Genomic DNA, 18824 nt, shown 5'->3' on the forward strand with positions numbered 1-18824 from the left:
CCAACCACACAAAAAATACACTACTTCCTCTTACTTCGGTGCGCAAGGATGACCAAAGGCTAGGGAGGAATTCTTTCAATTCTTTATGCCCATAGATCTTGCATGCAGCAATCTGTAAAGAGATACACAGAAATAATTCACTGTGTGCCTTAATTGACAAATAACAAGCAGCCCCACTGACAATACATTGTAGCATTTGGGCATAAAGTAAAACTAATTCCCATGGCTCAGGCAAATTTAATTACCACTGAGTGCTCTCACCAGGGTTTGCAGGGAATCCAGTTTGGCACTTTGTACATCTGAGTCTATTTTCTCAATGAGCAATGGAAGTAGGAACTGTAGGAGGAAAAAGTAATAAAAAGCACATTTTGGATAAAAAAGTATTAAAAAGCACATTTAGGGGGGGAAATATCTTCTCTCTCACTCATACACACACACATACACACACCTTCTAGAAGAACACAATGTTAAACCACTTTTGTATCATGCCAAGAAAACCACATGGATGCATCCAGGGAAGTTACTAGAAGTTAGGCTTGAAGTTGAATGTACTGGGAACAATTTCCCTTACTATTAACAAATCAGAAATCTTTCCCAATTATCAGTGTTGATGTATTTGTTTTCAACCACTTAAGGCAGGATATAATTTGAATGATATAATCTATATATTATAGATTGGTCCCAAGCCTAAGGGTCTTTTTCTGTGTAAAGTAATATGTAAACACTGAGAAGCTTCTTGCCTAATTTGGGAATCTGTGAGCAATGTATGAAAGGGCAGATCTCTTAGACACTGTTAGAGACGCTTGGATGTTGAAAGTGCTGTATTTCTGTTCTGTGAATGCAAGCATACAGAAGTTGAGGGAAGAATCTGAAGCTGAACCCCCAGCAGGACAAAACTAATTCGTGAAAAAGGCTGCTGTATTAGGAAAGAAAAGGCCTCACTAATATGCTAGAATTCCAAAAGGCTCAGAAGAGAATATTTTTGTCTCTTTCTTCCTTTCTCTTTAATGTAAAAACAAGCCCAATAAACAAAAATCTGTCTACTAGAATCAGCGTATCAAAATTGTAATAAGGAAAACTTATATGAATCAGGGAGCGACAACAATTACAATTCACTTGAAAAGCACTGTAACAATACGTTTAACTGTAAGTGAAAAACAGTGTGGGGAAAATTCATGTCCCTTTTCATGTTAACCAATACTATGCCAACTGCTGAATAAAACTGTCATACTTCGGCAAAAACGGGGGTAGAGGTCAGCACTGTCCGCAGACTGAAAATCAGGTCTTCTCTCTGGATTCCATGAGGATCACTGGAGGGCTAGAACAAAATCAAAGATAGAAAACATTATGGAAGTCACCTTGTTCAGCTATCCACCCTTGGTATGCTGAATAAACCTCTTCATAAAAAAATATCCTTCATAACAGATATTGTTACATTTCAGCACCCATATTTCAGTTTGAGAACTAGTTATAAGACAAATTTGGCATCTGAACAATTCACTCACAGGAGTAAAGTCAATAGGGAAGTAGCAGGAAGTCACCTCAAACAGCTCTTCTGCAAAAGGCCCTAAAAATTATAAACATAACAGTATGGCATCTGAGTATACATAGTCACAATTTCATATTAAGCCATTGCAAATTACAGAGGCTCTAATTCTAGACAGGATCTATATTTGAAGTTCACCTGGTGACATAACTCTGATCACCCACAACTCAGGAGATTTGTCTTAGAGCTTCACATAAGACAATCTACAACTTTGATTCAACAGTTTTTACTTTTAAGTGTATTTTAGCTATTTTCCATGTTCAATAATCCTCCTTACTAGAATAAATTCTCATAACTAAGAGGGTAGAACTACGGAATCTAAAATCTTCCAATCTGGATATAGCTCGTCAGATAGTTCCAGAACATTCTGTTTCCATGTGGACTAGGCCATTCCACAGGGTTGATTGACAGTTTTCACAAACAAATAATCCAAACTGGAATTTGCTTGAGATATTTTGAGGGATAAACTGGTTGAAATACCCTCATTTCATTTTGAACATCCCAAAACAACTTCTGGTTTGAAGGACATGCTTCTGGAAATTACTGATCCTGTTCACCTCCAATGGAATGATCTGGAAAGAAACTGAATATGGAGTTCTCCAATCAGTTCATTCCTGGATCAATACATTTTGCACTTGCTATAATGGTAATGCAAGCTTTTCCTTGGATGATTAACTTCACTTTGAGCCAAATTTACCTAGTGCATAGCCCTTTACAATGATGTCTCGAACAATCTGGAAGGCTATTAACAGGTTGCGTGGGTCCTTCTCTCCATCCATCACCTGAATAAAGCCCAAGGTGAAATCAGCACCTAAACTTTTTAGCTCTGTGGAAAAAAAGCAGCAAATAAGATCCCACAGTTTTCAAGTTGAACATGTGACTTAATTACTTCCAAAAATAATCTTCTCACCTGCCTCTCGATTGCTCATGAAATTAGTGATGATACTATAGACAGTATGACGATTTAACTGTAGCATAGACTAAAAGAAAAGAAAAGCATGGCTATTAAAATAATTATTATTCACATATTAAAATCATATTTTATTTAGATTCTTTTGTTATTTCCATTTCTTCTAAGGTAAATTTATTTGTACTTTATCTAATTGGTACAGAGGACAATTCAGATTAATTAAATGCAAGTCAAAGCTTATGCCTACAATCTATATTAGTGTGGAGATGGTCAAAACTTTTCTTCATTCCATTTTCTGTCTCATGTTTGGTCCCAGTGCAGCTCTATATACTTTGCTGCCTCTTGTGAAGCCCAACATATTTTAGTTCCAATGTAAGTGTAATGCACATAAGAACTTCCATTCACACATTACAGATAGTTATCAACTTACAATTCATTTAGCGACCATTCAAAGTTATAATGTCACTGAAAGAAGTAACTTATGTGTGATGTTTTTCACACAACCATTGCAGCATCCCACGTTGCACCTAATTAAAATTCAGATGATTGGCAACTGGATATTGCAGTAGATATTTATGATGGCTGCAGTGTCCCAGGTTCATGTGATCACCTTTTGCGACCTTCCGACAAGCAAAGTTAATGGGGAAGCCAGATATGCTTAATAACCATGTTACTAACCTAACAATTGCAGTGATTCACTTAACAATTGTGGCAAGAAAGATGATAAAATGGGGCAAAATTCACTTAACAACTGTCTCTCTTAGCAACAGAAATTTTGGGCTCAATTGTGGCCATATCTATATATACAAGTGTAAGACCTACAATACTAATAGTTTTAGATTTAATCTCAAGGATCAGTTATCCAACCTCACTTTGTCCCTGTTTTAGTTATGCTATCACATAAGGACATCATTCAAAAAATAGAATGTAAAGAAAGAAGCAACTAAGAAAGTTTATAGAGAAAACTGATTTGAAATGACATTTAATGTAGAATCTACCATAATAAATCAAGACATTTAATGTAGTATCTTTATATACCACGCGGCTGGGGCTTTAGACCATGTCTTGCCTTTGCGGCCTCTGACCCGGCGTAGGTCTCAACCAGCTCCTTGGTTCTCCGAGGAGCTGAGGGGGATGAAACGCCGGAGAAGACGCCTAGAGAGTTCTTGGAGGTCCAGTTGTTCGGAGGCTGATCGGACACTAGTTTGGTCCTATACTAGGACCTACCTAGTGGCACTGAGGGAAGCGAGACGTTCCTACGTCTCCTCCCTCATTGCGTCGGCAGATAACCGCCCGGCTGCCCTGTTTCGGGTGACTCGCTCTCCTTCAACAGGGGGAGCGGGATGACCCGTTGCAGGGGCGTGCCGAGGAGTTTAGTGGTTATCTATACGATAAAATCGTTCAGCTTCGGGATGATCTGGACCAAAATTGGGTGGATCCAGATGAGGTGTCGGAGAGCTGTCTTGTTGAGACTGTTTGGGATGAGTTTGATCCTGTGGCTCCCGAGGACATGGACAGGTTGCTGGGTAGGTTGAACGCCACCACATGTTTACTGGACCCGTGCCCCTCCTGGTTGGTGCTGGCCACGCAGGAGGTGACACGAGGCTGGCTCCAGAGGATTACAAATGCTTCTTTGTTGGAGGGGGTCTTTCCGGCCGCCTTGAAAGAGGCGGTGGTGAGACCTCTCCTCAAGAAGCCTTCCCTGGACCCAGCTGTTTTAGGTAATTATCGTCCGGTCTCCAAACTTTGCTTTGCGGCAAAGGTTGTAGAGAGTGTGGTGGCATGTCAATTACCCCAGTACCTGGATGAAACTGTCTATCTAGACCCGTTCCAGTCCGGCTTTTGGCCCGGATACAGCACTGAGACGGCTTTGGTCGCGTTGGTGAATGATCTCTGGAGGGCCAGGGATAGGGGTTATTCCTCTGCCTTGGTCCTATTAGATCTCTCAGCGGCTTTTGATACTATCGACCATGGTATCTTGCTGCACCGGTTGGAGGGATTGGGGGTGGGAGGCACCGTTTATCGGTGGTTCTCCTCCTATCTCTCTGATCGGTCGCAGACGGTGTTGACGGGAGGGCAGAGGTCAGCCCTGAGACGCCTCACTTGTGGGGTGCCTCAGGGGTCGATTCTCTCGCCCCTCTTGTTCAACATCTATATGAAGCCGCTGGGTGAGATCATCAGTGGCTTCGGTGTGAGGTACCAGCTGTACGCTGATGATACTCAGCTGTACTTTTCCACACCGGGCCACCCCAACGAAGCTATCGAAGTGCTGTCCCGGTGCCTGGAAGCCGTACGGGTCTGGATGGGGAGAAACAGGCTCAAGCTCAATCCCTCCAAGACAGAGTGGCTGTGGATGCCGGCATCCCGGTACAGTCAGCTGCAGCCGCGGCTGACTGTTGGGGGCGAGTCATTGGCCCCAATGGAGAGGGTGCGCAACTTGGGCGTTCTCCTGGATGGACGGCTGTCTTTCGAAGACCATTTGATGGCCGTCTCCAGGAGAGCTTTTTACCAGGTCCGCCTGGTTCGCCAGTTGCACCCCTTTCTAGACCGGGATGCCCTATGCACAGTCACCTACGCTCTCGTGACATCTCGTCTGGATTACTGCAATGCTCTCTACATGGGGCTCCCCTTGAGGAGCACCTGGAGACTCCAGGTAGTTCAGAACGCGGCTGTGCGGGTGATAGAGGGAGCCCCTCGTGGCTCCCATGTAACACCTCTCCTGCGCAGACTGCACTGGCTGCCTGTGGCCTTCCGGGTGCACTTCAAGGTTCTGGTAATTATCTTTAAAGCGCTCCATGGCATAGGGCCGGGCTACTTACGGGACTGTCTGCTGCCACCGATTGCCTCTCACCGACCCATGCGCTCTCACAGAGAGGGACTCCTCAGGGTGCCGTCGGCTAGGCAGTGCCGACTGGCGATACCCAGGGGAAGGGCCTTTTCTGTGAGGGCCCCCACCCTCTGGAACGAGCTTCCCCCAGGACTTCGTCAACTCCCTGACCTTCGAACCTTCCGCCGTGAGCTTAAGACACATCTATTTATTTGCGCAGGACTGGACTAGAATTTTTTAAATTTTAAATCTGGTTTTAAGGGGGTTTTATTATTTATATTTCTATTTTAAATATTCGGCCTTATTTAATAAGTTTTTTAAATTGTTGTTTTATTCTGTATATATATATGTTTTACCTGGCTGTAAACCGCCCTGAGTCCCTAGGGAGATAGGGCGGTATAAAAGTGCGAACAAATAAATAAATAAATAAATAAATAAATTGACTAGACCAAGGAGACCATTCTTTCTATACTAATAGTATCAATGTATCAGAACATGATTTCAACTTGCAAAGTATAGAATTATAAAGATTCTTTAGCAGAATATGACATATTTAGTCTCTGACACCAAACCAAAGGAAAGGCCTTAGCTACCTATTAATATTGAGTCACTGCAGGCATAAGATGCTATACAGTATAACCAGTGCAATAATAATGACTGTTAGAAGGAATGTTGAATCATATATACAGAATGTAAAGGACTTCCATGCTCACCTGAACATGAACTTCCTGGAAGATAGCTTTGAGAACGGACACTGCCAGCCCTGGAGCTAACACTGCACATTTGCTCTAAAAAGAAAAAAAAATATGATAAATGTCCATCTGCATTAAGAGATGGCTATCTGAGAAGCTTCCATGAACAGAATCAGAACCTCAGCAAAGTAGATTTAATTCAAATCATGGTTAAGTCATTCATCTCTGTTAGGAAGATTTTGCTATTTAATTTTATAGAAAAGGTGTACATATTTTTACTAATAATTTTACAAAGATAAAAAAATTAATATAAATTAAGAAAAATAGAAAAGAATCAAAGTTCAGAGAAAAAGAAAATACAGGGGGGAAAAGATACAGAAACATACAAAACACATCAAAAGATTGCCACAGTCATTTAGATCCTAGAAGTTTTACAAAATGAACTACATATGTATCACTAATAGTAAATTCTCACCAGAGCGTTCAGTCCCTGCAGCACAGAAGGAATGACAAGGTGATTGTCTTTTAAACGGTTCTCGTAGAACAAGACAAGGTGGGTCACTGGAATAAAAATAATTACTATAATTAACAATAAAAACATTATTAGTCACTGTGCTATATTAGTAAGTTTTCAAATTACACATTAGGAATTAAATATAACAAACTGATATCTTGGTCCAGCGTGGAACTACAGGACAATTACAGTCCACATTCATCGAAACATTTGGTGATGATAAATAGAGTTCCTATAACAAGGAAAAACTCCAGAAGGCAAACTGCACATAACCAAAGCACGCACACAAAAAATATATCTTTTAATAATACATTTATTTCCCCGTTGTACCATTTTACCTTATTTTAATGAATTAAAAAGTTACTCAGTAATCTATCCAGATCCCAATGTCTCAATTATTCATCACACCAAGAAAGCCAATATTAGAGCAGTTCACAAAATCACTTCCTTAAATAGTCCATTAGCAACCTTTACTTAGTTTCAAAACAAATCCAAGCTGTTTCCCACTCACACTGTCCAGCATATTTGTAATCCTTCAGGTTCTAAGATTTGAAATGTTTTCAGTTTGTCTCCAAACTCCAAGTACAATCAATTTGCAGGTGTTGTTTAGTGTATTCCACTAAACAACTTTCACTCCTTCCACTTTTTTCAGCTCTATGATTTCTTCCCCAGCCAGTAGGTGTCACTGTTACTCTTTTTCTCCACTTTTGCTGCGAATAAAGTATCTCCCAAAAAATATTTTCCAATAATTTTCCAAAATCCTTCAAATCAAGGTGGCAATAAAAGTATAATCCAATATTTTAAAATGATTTAAATTCCTAAAAACTAGCCAATCCAGTCTAATCATTTATCTTTAAGGTTGTTTTTGTCTGTAATTTCTTTTCTTTCTTTTCCAAATCTGACAGTAGCTCCAGGTCTTAGTCGCTGTTATTCAGCTCAATTGAGTCCCACTTTCCAAAGAGGGTGTTTTTTAGGGGAAATTCCATGGCAAAAGTTAGAAAGTTCTTACCCAGACAGAGCAAACTGTTACAGGATCTTTCCTTTCTTCCCTTCCGTTTCAGCTGTCACGGCTTCGGTTCAGCCATAATGGCCAGTTAAAGGGGCTTTCTTCAGGTCAAACAAGAAGTCTGCACTCTCCTCGTGACTACCGAAGAATCCTTCCTGTTTTCATCACCCCTACAGGATGACTTTCAGCCCCACAGAGCCTCCTGGCTAGAATAATCTGGCGGAACTTCACGGAGCTACCACTCAGCCGCACCACTTCACCGTGATGTCAGCGGCCTTCTTGCAAGTGCACAAACTATTATAGCAATACAATTTTTTCAGGGATTGTGCAGCAGCCTATTGTAACTATCACACAATAGTGCTCTGCTCTCACTCCAGAGTATCTTTTTGCCTTCAAATCCAAAAGGTCCTTGAGTGGCGCAGACTGCTAAGACAGTCTATTATTAACAGCAGCTGCTTGCAATTACTGCAAGTTCAAGCCCCACCAGGCCCAAGGTTGACTCAGCCTTCCATCCTTTATAAGGTAGGTAAAATGAGGACCCAGATTGTTGGGGGCAATAAGTTGACTTTGTATATAATATACAAATGGATGAAGACTATTGCTTGACATAGTGTAAGCCTCCCTGAGTCTTCGGAGAAGGGCGGGATATAAATACAAATTAAAAAAAAAGTTGCAGTCTCCTCTTTGGCTGAACATATGAGGTATTGTTTAATATTAAGATGCATTTCATCTTCTCCAAATAAACGTGATTGTCACATATGCACTTGTTAATAGTGGCATGATACAACTAAATGCCTTCAGGCACAACTGCCACAAAGGTAAGATAAACTAAAATGTAAATTACACTGCAGTTTAACTATTTCTAAACAAGAGGAAGAAACTCATAAAATTAAAACATTCTAAATTTCACACACACAGAGTCTGGTAGTCCTCAATTTATTACCATTTGTTCTGTGACCATTCAAAATTACAACAGTGTTAAAAAATTGGACTTGCAACCCATGACCAAGATTATAGCCACTGCACTGCCAAGTGATCAAAATATGGCCATGTAGCAGCCAGCCTGCATTTATGATCAGAGGGATGTTTCAACTCCCTTCACCTGCCTATCTCTACTCCTAGTGCTTTTGTCCCCCTGTGCTTTGCAGCCCTTGCTGCCCTTTCCTATTTTCTTATGCCTACTGCTAACTAAACAGGCCGGGCCTGGACTTTTGCAAGGCAGCAGTTGGCCAGAGAATGCATGCAGTCTTGTCCAAATTGTGTGTGGCTTTCTTGTGAGATTTTGAAGCCTTCCAAATCCTTGTGAGGATACGTGCTACATGAGAGACCTTGCAAAGATTGTCTGATGTGGCAAGCAGCTTTGTGCAAACCCAGGATGAAGACAGCTGGTGTGGCAGAATGCAGGACAATGAGGGTGGCTAGGCTGGGATTTCCTGTTGAGGGCTATCTGAATCGCAAAGTATAAAATAGTTGTATATATGATCATATAGTCCAGTTTTGCCCCACAAGGATGCAAATGTCAAAGGCTACTAAGCTATTGAATTAATTTGCCAATTATATTTTTATATAATTGAATTAAATAATTCATTGAATTATATATACACTCCTGATCACTGAATAAAAACTGAGGGCGGTTTTGTGCCTGGTAAGGAAATTTAGCTCACTGTGAGAATTATATTTTGCCCCACCTTCCTGCTCTTGGAGGAGGGGATAACACTGTAGGAGGACCTCAGAGAGCACTTGAATGCCTTGTGCCCGCACTTGAGAATCTTCGTTCTTCAGAGGAGTCCTGCATTAGAAAGAAAAAAACAGAATTAAATGTTTAAGAATCATGCAATTAAGAGAAAAATACTGTACTACCAGGAAGGAGTTGGAGTGAGATTTCTCTTACTTGCTCAATCACAATTTAAATTATATTGCATCAGAAATTGCTCTGATAAATTATTGTTAACATATGCATATATTTTTCTGAACCTCCAATTGCAATTCTTTTTTCATTCTTTTCAGGCAAGAAATGTTCTTTGAGATGTCCTTATTACATTCTTTGACTAATTCAGAGTATTTCTGGGGCCCATCCAAAAGTATGGCGGGGTAGTGGCTCAGTGATGAAGACACTGGGCTTGTCAGCTGTAAAGCCAGCAGCCTAGGTTTGAGACCCGAGCACCATGCTGGCTCAGTGGCCTTGAAACAGAGATAAACATTGCCCCTATAATTGGCAACAACTAGTGGATTAGGGACGCAGTGGTTCAGGAGCTAGGACGTTGAGCTTGTCGATCGAAAGGTCGGCAGCTCAGCGGTTCAAATCCCTATTGCTGCTGTGTAACGGGGTGAGCTTCTGTTACTTGTCCCAGCTTCTGCCAACCTAGCAGTTTCGAAAGCACGTAAAAATGCAAGTAGAAAAAATAGGGACCACCTTTGGTAGGAAGATAACAGCGTTCCGTGCGCCTTTGGCATTGAGTCATGCCGGCCACATGACCACGGAGACGTCTTCAGACAGCGCTGGCTCTTCGGCTTTGAAACGGAGATGAGCACCGCACTCTAGAGTTGGCAACGACTAGCATGTATGTGCGAGGGAAACCTTTACCTAGTGGAGTAAAATTTGCAGGGACTCTTACCTTTACCCCAAAGTGGTCACCTAACTAAGTTGCCAATTCCTTCCCTTTTATTTGACTGTTGACAAATATTATGCTGGTTTAATAGCCAGCTACTGTTTCTTTCTACTAAGATGCACTAGTATAATTGAGCCCATAGGCTGGAAAGTTGGAACTCTCAAACTACTACTACCAGAAGCCCTCTAGACTTTCACACTGATTCTACTTTCTGCTTTGAGATAGCAGTTTGGTAATTTCTGTTGATACTACTCATCTTTTTGGGGCACCTCAGCTGCTATTATCCCTTTATTCTGACTTAGTCAGAAAGAACAAGAGGACTCTCAAAATCGGTATTGTTTTTCTAGCGTATAAATGAAAATAACTTCAATCCCTCCCAGCAATGTAGCATAGAAGTATATGAAGAGCAGAGTCAGGTCTTTATCTCTCAAGCTTTTAAAAAGAATTGAAATATAAAATTGCATTTTTACATTGCACCTTAAAATGCATACATTCATTGTTGTAGAAAAGGATTTGCACAATTGTCTTGTTCTGGTTCAGTAACTGAACTGAAAATCTACAAGGCAATGCAAAATAAAACTTTCAGGGAGATCACAAGATGGTGCTGATCTGCTATAAAATAGAAATTTCTTGGCAGAATCTCAAAAATAAATGCTGCAGGGAGTCCAGTTTATTACAGCTCATAATATACATACAAATATCTTCATGCTCAGCCTGAAGGCTGAAATTATGCAGAATTCACATTTTACACAGAAAAATTATAATTTAAAAAAAGCGACAATTAGCTGTGACTTAACACTATACAGAATAAAATAATGCTGGCTCAGATGTGTATCCATTAAAAAAAGAACAAAATAACCATTTTTTCTTAAAACATTTATTTCCTGCTTCCTTTTATCTGAAAAGTCTAACTTTAATCTTAGGCTCTGAGGTAATAATGCTATAATAATCCTTTCTTTCTTTCTTTAACATTGGCTCAGAAACAACCATCTCAATTCCCTTCTTCTGTTTTGTCTCAGATTTAAAGAATTCACATTTTCTGCTCCCAGAATAGAGATTTCTGTGTGACAAAAGTGTATGACAAATAGCTGTGTTAAATGGGATTTTAAAATATTCCTTGTATAATCAGAATCCAGCCCAACCTCAATCTCGGAGTTTTCGAAGTTTCATAATTATATATCATTCTTCCCCCTGAGAAATCATATTAATTAGCATGATCAAATTCTGTGCCATTACATTGTTTTCCTTACATTCACTCCCTACAGTTTTTTGTGTGCTAAGTTTAGACAAGAACAGTCATTTTATTCATATTTGTTATAAAAGTAATCCTATGAAGTTAGAGAGTAATTATTTTTAGGTATCTGGAGCAGAATAGAAGACAGGTTTTCAGACTGTTATACAATGAGTTACACTTTGTATAATTTCCAAAAAATTCCACGTGCCTCATAATAGCAATCTCAGGTGATAGTATGAAAAAAAGTAAAGGATGTGCCACTAAATACTCTGTGTCTCATTCAGAAATGAAGAAATATTTATATGATCCTGCCTTTTCCAAATAATGTAGAAAGGACAAAAACCATTTCTATTAATGAAAAGAACAGGCTTTCATATAAAGCAAAGTTCCCCAACATTTTTGGCTTTGCGGACAAGGGGCGGAGAAGAGGGGATGGCTTCCCACGCACATGGGGAAGCACGCACAGCTTTATTTGCGCAAGAGGCAGGCACACATACCCACTGCTCGCATGACAGGGAATATGCCTGCATGCACGCTTGTCACTTCCATGGCCCGGTTCTGAAAGGCTCAAGGCCCAGTAGTGGGCCGCAGCCTGGAGGTTGGGGACCCCTGATGTAAAGTAAATTTTAAAATCCAGAAGCTAGCCATTCAATAAGAATAACCTTATGAAATATATTTATCATTAACAGTTCTCATAAAGAAAAATGTATTTTACATAAACTAAACACATTGTATCTGAGAGATTTGGCCAAACCATTCCAGCAGGTCATGATCAAGTCATTTAGTGTGATCTGGCTTTTGGTTGCAACAAATGTAGATAGGTCTTAAGAGTATGACTCAGTATGACTTGCGTGTTAGTCCATCAGCCAAATCTTCCAATAATTTTTACACCTGAATTCAACTGCAGAATACCCACTTAAGCCCATCTAATCTTCCTTCCATCTTTCTTCCCACTCCCACATCCACTTGTCCTTTATTCAACCTCAAAATCACAATCCTTTTAGTTCCACTAAAACTAGTTCTTTACTACAGAATGTATATGTACAAAGAGATTATTATATCTAATCTCATTGTGCATATTACATTAATTAAATCTTGAGAAAATTTGCGCGTCCATCATACTTCCTTATTTTGGTTAGCATAGCATACACTAGTGGTAAAAAAGACTGCAGAAGAAACTGAAAGGAAAAATTACAATATGAAGTTAAAAACAAGTTTAATGTTTTAAATTACAAAAGGAAATGGGCAATGTTGACTTTTTTGTTATGGTTATCTTTAGAGCTACTTCTGATTCAAACACACCTGCTATTGGTCAACATTCAAAATTTAGTAAAATTTTGATATTCTTATTTATGTTTCTCCATTACTTCAATAGAACACAGACATGCTGGACAAGATGTATTATGTAGAACAGTGATTGTTGCAATGATCTACTTACCCCAAGATTTCCACAACATCTAAAATGGAGCATGTTCCAGTCTTTACTCCTAAGAGAAAAAGGAATTGAAATTGTTAATTTCTAGTTCAACTTTTACACAGCGAAAAAAATGGGAATATATGTACTTTAAATCCCAATGTAACTTGTCACTCAGCGCTTGTTCAATTAACAATTAAGACACTATGTCTCATGAAGCATAGTCTGCCTTACTAGTCCAATTCTCATGCGATGTTTAACCCGGACATGCAAAAAGACAGGCAGGTTATACTATCACTCTCCTGCATAAATATTTCACTTAATTAACCAAGCTGGGCTTAGATTTTGCACCCAACTAACTCAACCTTGCTTTGAGTTAACCTAACTTGTATTATATCTGCAAGCTATCTACTAGGGCAGGGGTGTCAAACGCATGGCCTGCAGGCTGGATGCGTCACACACTGGCCATGCCGACCTCATTTTAGCAAAGGGGGAAAAAAGTGACATTATATCACGTGATGACACAAGACACCCCTGTGCTAGGGAATCAATGACTTGCTGGTGTTATATGTTATTGACATTCAAAGATGAGTCAGATGACTGTGGGAGACAAAAAATGGATCATTCTGGTTGTGGGAATATAGCCTTATACCATGACAAGTTGAACATTTACACTATGCTAAGCATGTAGGTTTTCCTAAGAGAGGCACCTTCCTATACTTTTAGCTTTTTTTCTGTGCTGAGCATAAAGAAGAGGCAAGAATTTCATATCTCTGTACCAGGTCTTATCACCTTCTCGGTACAATTCCTGATCAGGACCCAGATAATTGGGGGCAATATGCTGACTCTGTAGACCACCTAGAGAGGGCTGTAAAGCACTGTGAAGTGGTATATAAGTCTAAATGCTATGCTATCTAGGATTACACTAGTGCTTAACACAAGACTAATTCTTATTTTTTTGCCATAATGCATTACCTCAGGTAAAAGCAATCACTATGATGTATTTTATATCATTTGACACTAGAAAGGATCCAGGGATATCTTCAAAATGCTTTCAAGCCACCAAGATTAACTATTGTATATTGCTAAACATACTGTCAGTTCAGCAGCACAAAACAAAACTCTTTGAAGAAATCATTTGACACTAACAAGAACCAAGTGGATGAATATGTTGGTATATAGTATATATTCCCACCTATCTTTAATGTGACCAGTAAGAATAAGCTACACCGGTTGGTATTTTCAGTCTACATGTATGATCTGAGAAATAATGCATTGTCTAAGAAACCATGCATACTTATTAAGACTTTAACAAAGCAATTAGGTACTTATATTGCCTCTTTAAAAACATATTTAAAAAGGGTTATAGAAGCCATGATGATAGTGAACAGAAACATCAGCAACTTTTATAGTGGACAAAGTTCACAAAATTTCTTCAGCTTTTCATCTAGAATGAAAAAGTATTATAATATTAAAAGTATTATATATTTATAAAATTGAATAGGCAAGCATTACCTAGCACTTTTCTTAAATGTGACATTTTCATGACAATATATTTTGTTGTATATGTACAAAAAAGGCATCTGAATAAAAAAATTACATTTTCTAATTAGCCAAGTTCAAAACAGTCCCTCTAATAAATATCCTTAACTCTTTCATTCCCAGAAGATCATACATCCAAATGTATTACTGGGCTTCTACAATATTAATAATAATAGAAGGGCTTGGCTTTCAGCTCCTCATGAAATACAGTTAAGTCACAGTACCGGTACTTTTTGTACTGTCCATGAGGTTTTCATGGCAAAGATACTGGAGTGGGTTGCCATTTCCTTCTCCAGTGGATCATGTTTTGTCAGAACTCTCCGCTATGACCTGTCCATCTTGGGTGTCCCTGCACGGCATAGCTCATAGCTTCATTGAGCTATGCAAGCCCCTTCGCCACGACAAGGCAGTAATCCATGAAGGGGACAACAGAGAACGAGGTGGCTGGAGCAGAAGGCATGAGGTTAAATGGACTCCAGAGGATGGTAGAGGACAGGAAGGCCTGGAGGAACGTTGTCCATGGGATCACGATGGGTCGGACACGACTTCGCAACTAACAACAACAACCAGTACTTTAGAATTAGACTTGAAAATTCACTGTGAAGCCTATTTGGTAATGGTTATGCAGGTTTGCATTTCAGGCAAAAGGAAGATTGGAACTTAGGCCTGCAGTATAATTATTTTTACATTCAATATATGCTTGTTATCTTTGTGCCATGACTTGTTTACAGTATATTCGAGTCATAGGATTTCAAATGTAAAATCAGCAAATATATATATATTGATATCAAAAAGGTAAGTGTATCCACAATCTTTACTGAAGAACTGTGTTATCTTACTAGCACAGTGGGGAAACTTGCACATGGAAAAAGTAAACAAGTTTATAAATAAAATTTGTCTAATTACAATAGGAAAATAAATATTGTATGGACTCTTTTCAAAATCTATCCCAGCATTTAATTCATTAACTAGTTAATAAGCTAGGAAAATTATTCTTCCAGTCTTACCTAAACAAAAAAGTACACAATGGAATGCATCTGTCCACTTGGCCAAATGCTAAAAAGAATCCTTCATGCAATCTCTTTTCCCTTATGTATTTCAGAGAATGCTACACCACATGAAAATGAAACCATTTTCCCCAATGAACAGCTTTATGATAATACGTCAACAATATTTACATTAGTCTTCGTTATCTTTTTTTTTTTCAAACCTCGTCTCCCCACTCATATATAGTTCCAAAGAAAACCAAGTCGGGGAAAGGTTCTTTGAACGAAAAACTCTTATTCGGTTGTTTTTTTCCTTTACCAAAAACAACACGTGCCATACTCTGCAAGACTAATCGCTCCACCTTATGAACGATCACCTTGCTTCTGCCAACTTCAACCCATTATAATTGCTGGAGTCCCATATAGAGACGGATAAAAAGCATTTACTAAAGGTGGGAGAAACCCCTCTATAAACCCCAGGATTAATTTATTCTTAAGGGTACATTGAATTACACTACTGAGCATAATTTCCCAAGAAGGCTTTTCACCCACACACCGAACTTCAGCATTTCTCCTTTTCTCCTGATCTAAGCCCGATCATCCTGCCTTCCTCTCCATTTTATTCACCATTTATTTCAAAGTCCCAAGTAGTCCTTCTTGCCCTACGAATCTCGTCTTTTGCATGCACCGCAGAAACACGCGTGCTCATTTCCATGCCATTTCTATTCACACCCATTCCCTGACCATACCTTCCGCCGCCTGCCTGGCCGCGTTTTCCCATTCCCACTCCTGTAACGGGGAGGCAGGTTTCCCTATGGCAACATGAGCCCCTCCAGCCGCCATGATAACCGGAGAGAAAAAAAGGGGGAGCCAAGAAGCTGCAACCGCGCGTGCGCGTCTCCCTATCACGTGTACCGAGGTAAACTTCTATCACGTTAAAAGAACTCCCTCCAGCGATTGACAAAAATAGCGGCGCGAGTTTCTAGGCGGGTCTGCCGGCCAAGGTTCTGCCTAGGAAGCCGAAGGGCAGAGTAGGTGTTAAGGTTAAGGTTATGGAGGGTAAGAAGCTTATCCTCTTGCTTAAAGAGCATGCAAATAATGTGCAAACCTTAGATAATTTATTTCCTAAGATACTGATTTTGGAACAAGATGGGAAACTGTGTAGAAAAATCAAAACTCATTTCAGAATACCCAGACGACCCGAGTCTCTATTCGCTTCTCAATCTAAAATATAAACAAGAAATATGCTTTATATGATTTTGTTATTAGAAGTGGTTATACAGGGCTAAGAAATAATGACACTCTCTATATTTTTTTTTCATGTTGAATAGCTCAAAATGTAAGGCAAGCCTGTGTTTTAATCAAAACCCGGAAACAGACAAAATTGCTTTTGATAGTCCCCCAAAATTTGGATCACTGACCCAGCTCAAACAACATTTGGCTATTCTTGAAGAACTTGCCAACCACATTTTGGCATCATGTACCCAGCCCATTGGTTTCAGTGTATCATGCAAACCAATAAAAGTGCATCGAGTAAGCCATGATTCATCAGCGGTAACATTGGATCAACTTTGGCCTCTGAAACTCAGTAGGGATACCTTTGTTCTTGGGAATTCACCAGGAAATCTGGGGGCTGTAAGCTAATTAGAGAAGCTGAAAAAATATCCCTAAATAACAAATTAATTCCATACTATTAAGACTTACTCTTCTGCCTCCCCCCTCAGAAATAATGCTGCTTGGTCAATTGTATGCAGTGATCTGGAATGGAGTTTGACTTTAATCTTTTTTTTTTAGGAACCAGGTCTCTCATTTCTACCAGAGAGTTAAGCATTGCAGCCATCAATTTTGCACAGAAGCCAAGGAACTTAATTTTTCTCTGTGGTCACAGAACATGTTGAAAGCAAAGTAGCAAATCACAATCTAGCTACCAGTAAGTGTATTTTAAGAAAGTAGCTGAATTTGTTTCTTTATGATTCAATGACTCTGTTTCTACATTATTCTATCTAAGCTATGGTTCTTGAATAATATTTTATCAAATCCAACTGAGCTTGCAAAACCCACAGAACCATAAGCTAACTATATGAGCTAGTTCCCGTGATATATTGAGCCACAATTTAGGACCAAGTTTTATCTGAGCAATGAGCTGTGTGAATGCAAGCAACTGTTTTAATTCAGTATTTCCTGTGTATCAATTCTGAATGGGAATATAAAATAGAAATGAGATCAGTGAATACATCATAGGTAGGAAAGAGAACTCTAGGAAAGAGTAGGAAAGAATAGTAATTTTAGAGTAAATTTAGATGGGGATTGCTGAACATTTTAAAAAGGGCAAAAAAAAGAAAGCACTGCCTTTGAATTGTGCTTGATTCCTGGTGATTTCATGAATATATTCATGCAGTTGTCTTGGGTGCAATACCCAAGAGTGGCTCCAATGAGTGTCTTTTACCAGACTATTTTTTAAAAAAATATTCTCAGTTAATTGCTTAAATTGAACCTATGCATATGTATGTTTTGTTTTGGAAACATAAAAGAATGGGCAAAAATTCTTTCTGAAATTCAGGAGACACAATGCAAATTGGTAGAACCAGTAGCATTGAATTAGGTGGACCTAAGCTTCCATGGGCACCGTTTGCTGTTCATTGTAAACGTAGGAAGGGAACCAACTAAAGAGTTCAATTTCTCATAAAACATTTTTCTTTTTTAAAAAAAGATTTGAAAGATGAAAGAACTGTGGCATGTTTGCCAACTTTCACAACTAAGATGTCTGGACTTTAACTTCTAGAATTCCCCAGTCAATGTAAAGTACACACATTTTAAAGTTGAAAGGTTGGAAACAGTTACCAGACCAAGTTCCATGCATAAAAGAAACTGGTACCAAGGAGACAGTTGGAGCCTTTTCGCTATCATGTATGGCTTATGTGAATTATGTATTTATACATTATTAGCTGAACTATAAGTGCACTTGCACAGTGATGTGATTATCTTAGCAACTGTATGGAAGCGGTTTGGTGTTGTTTTCTCTCAGGACCTTGACCTACCAACCTGGAATTCTCCAGTAATGTCCCAGCCAAGAGCTAACCAGATTGGGTTTGATTTAGCTTCCCAATTCAAACAAATCAGCCAGCTGCTGCCCCCTGCTGAGAATTGAATTGTTTATTCAAAGCAATGTTACTGATTTGCACGACACATTGAGTAACCATATAGGCTGACCGTAACATTGCTGCGTAAGCTAAAATGAGGCTGGTGATTCGGTGCCTCTCGTGGCTTCACGTTTCCACGGAGTATTTTGGCATTTGGGAGGGAAATGCCTATTTCACCTTAACTCGCCTGTATTCTCGTTCGCGGGTAAAAAAGTCCTCTAAGAGGAGTTTGGAAGGGTGCCGTTGATAACTAGTCGCCCTGCTTTGGAACTAAGTCTCCACTGTTGCCATACTTTCTCCGCAGCCCCGAGCCCCCCGTTCCCCAGCCGCTGGAATTAAGGCCAGGGTCACGGCTCCTCTACGCTTCCTGGCGGAGAGGAGGCGGGGCGGGGCTTGAGCTCCGG

At 39.6% G+C, this 18824-nt stretch overlaps 1 protein-coding gene across 5 annotated transcripts in view; it reads right to left on the minus strand.

The window, feature by feature from the left end:
- The window catches only part of MMS19 (MMS19 homolog, cytosolic iron-sulfur assembly component), a 28581-nt gene extending 12439 nt beyond the window's left edge, over window positions 1–16142 (minus strand). For 3 of the 5 annotated variants that reach the window (XR_009155625.1, XR_009155623.1, XM_058187228.1), the window contains exons 1-11: window positions 16030–16142; window positions 12777–12825; window positions 9184–9284; window positions 6451–6536; window positions 5997–6071; window positions 2457–2526; window positions 2244–2372; window positions 1506–1567; window positions 1232–1318; window positions 262–336; window positions 35–112 (exon numbers count right to left, since the gene is read on the minus strand). Coding sequence is in view for 3 of the 5 variants with exons in the window: in XM_058187228.1 (XP_058043211.1) it covers window positions 35–112; window positions 262–336; window positions 1232–1318; window positions 1506–1567; window positions 2244–2372; window positions 2457–2526; window positions 5997–6071; window positions 6451–6536; window positions 9184–9284; window positions 12777–12825; window positions 16030–16123 (906 nt within the window). In the remaining 2 variants the exon portion in view is untranslated. Of the gene's footprint in view, window positions 1–34; window positions 113–261; window positions 337–1231; window positions 1319–1505; window positions 1568–2243; window positions 2373–2456; window positions 2527–5996; window positions 6072–6450; window positions 6537–7498; window positions 7649–9183; window positions 9285–9908; window positions 10080–12776; window positions 12826–16029 lie in introns of those variants that run through there. The other 2 variants (XM_058187229.1, XM_058187230.1) reach the window with 2 other exon arrangements.
- Window positions 16143–18824: the final 2682 nt, after the last annotated feature.

Source organism: Ahaetulla prasina, chromosome 6 (genome assembly GCF_028640845.1).
Source record: "Ahaetulla prasina isolate Xishuangbanna chromosome 6, ASM2864084v1, whole genome shotgun sequence".
Classification (NCBI taxonomy): domain Eukaryota; kingdom Metazoa; phylum Chordata; class Lepidosauria; order Squamata; family Colubridae; genus Ahaetulla; species Ahaetulla prasina.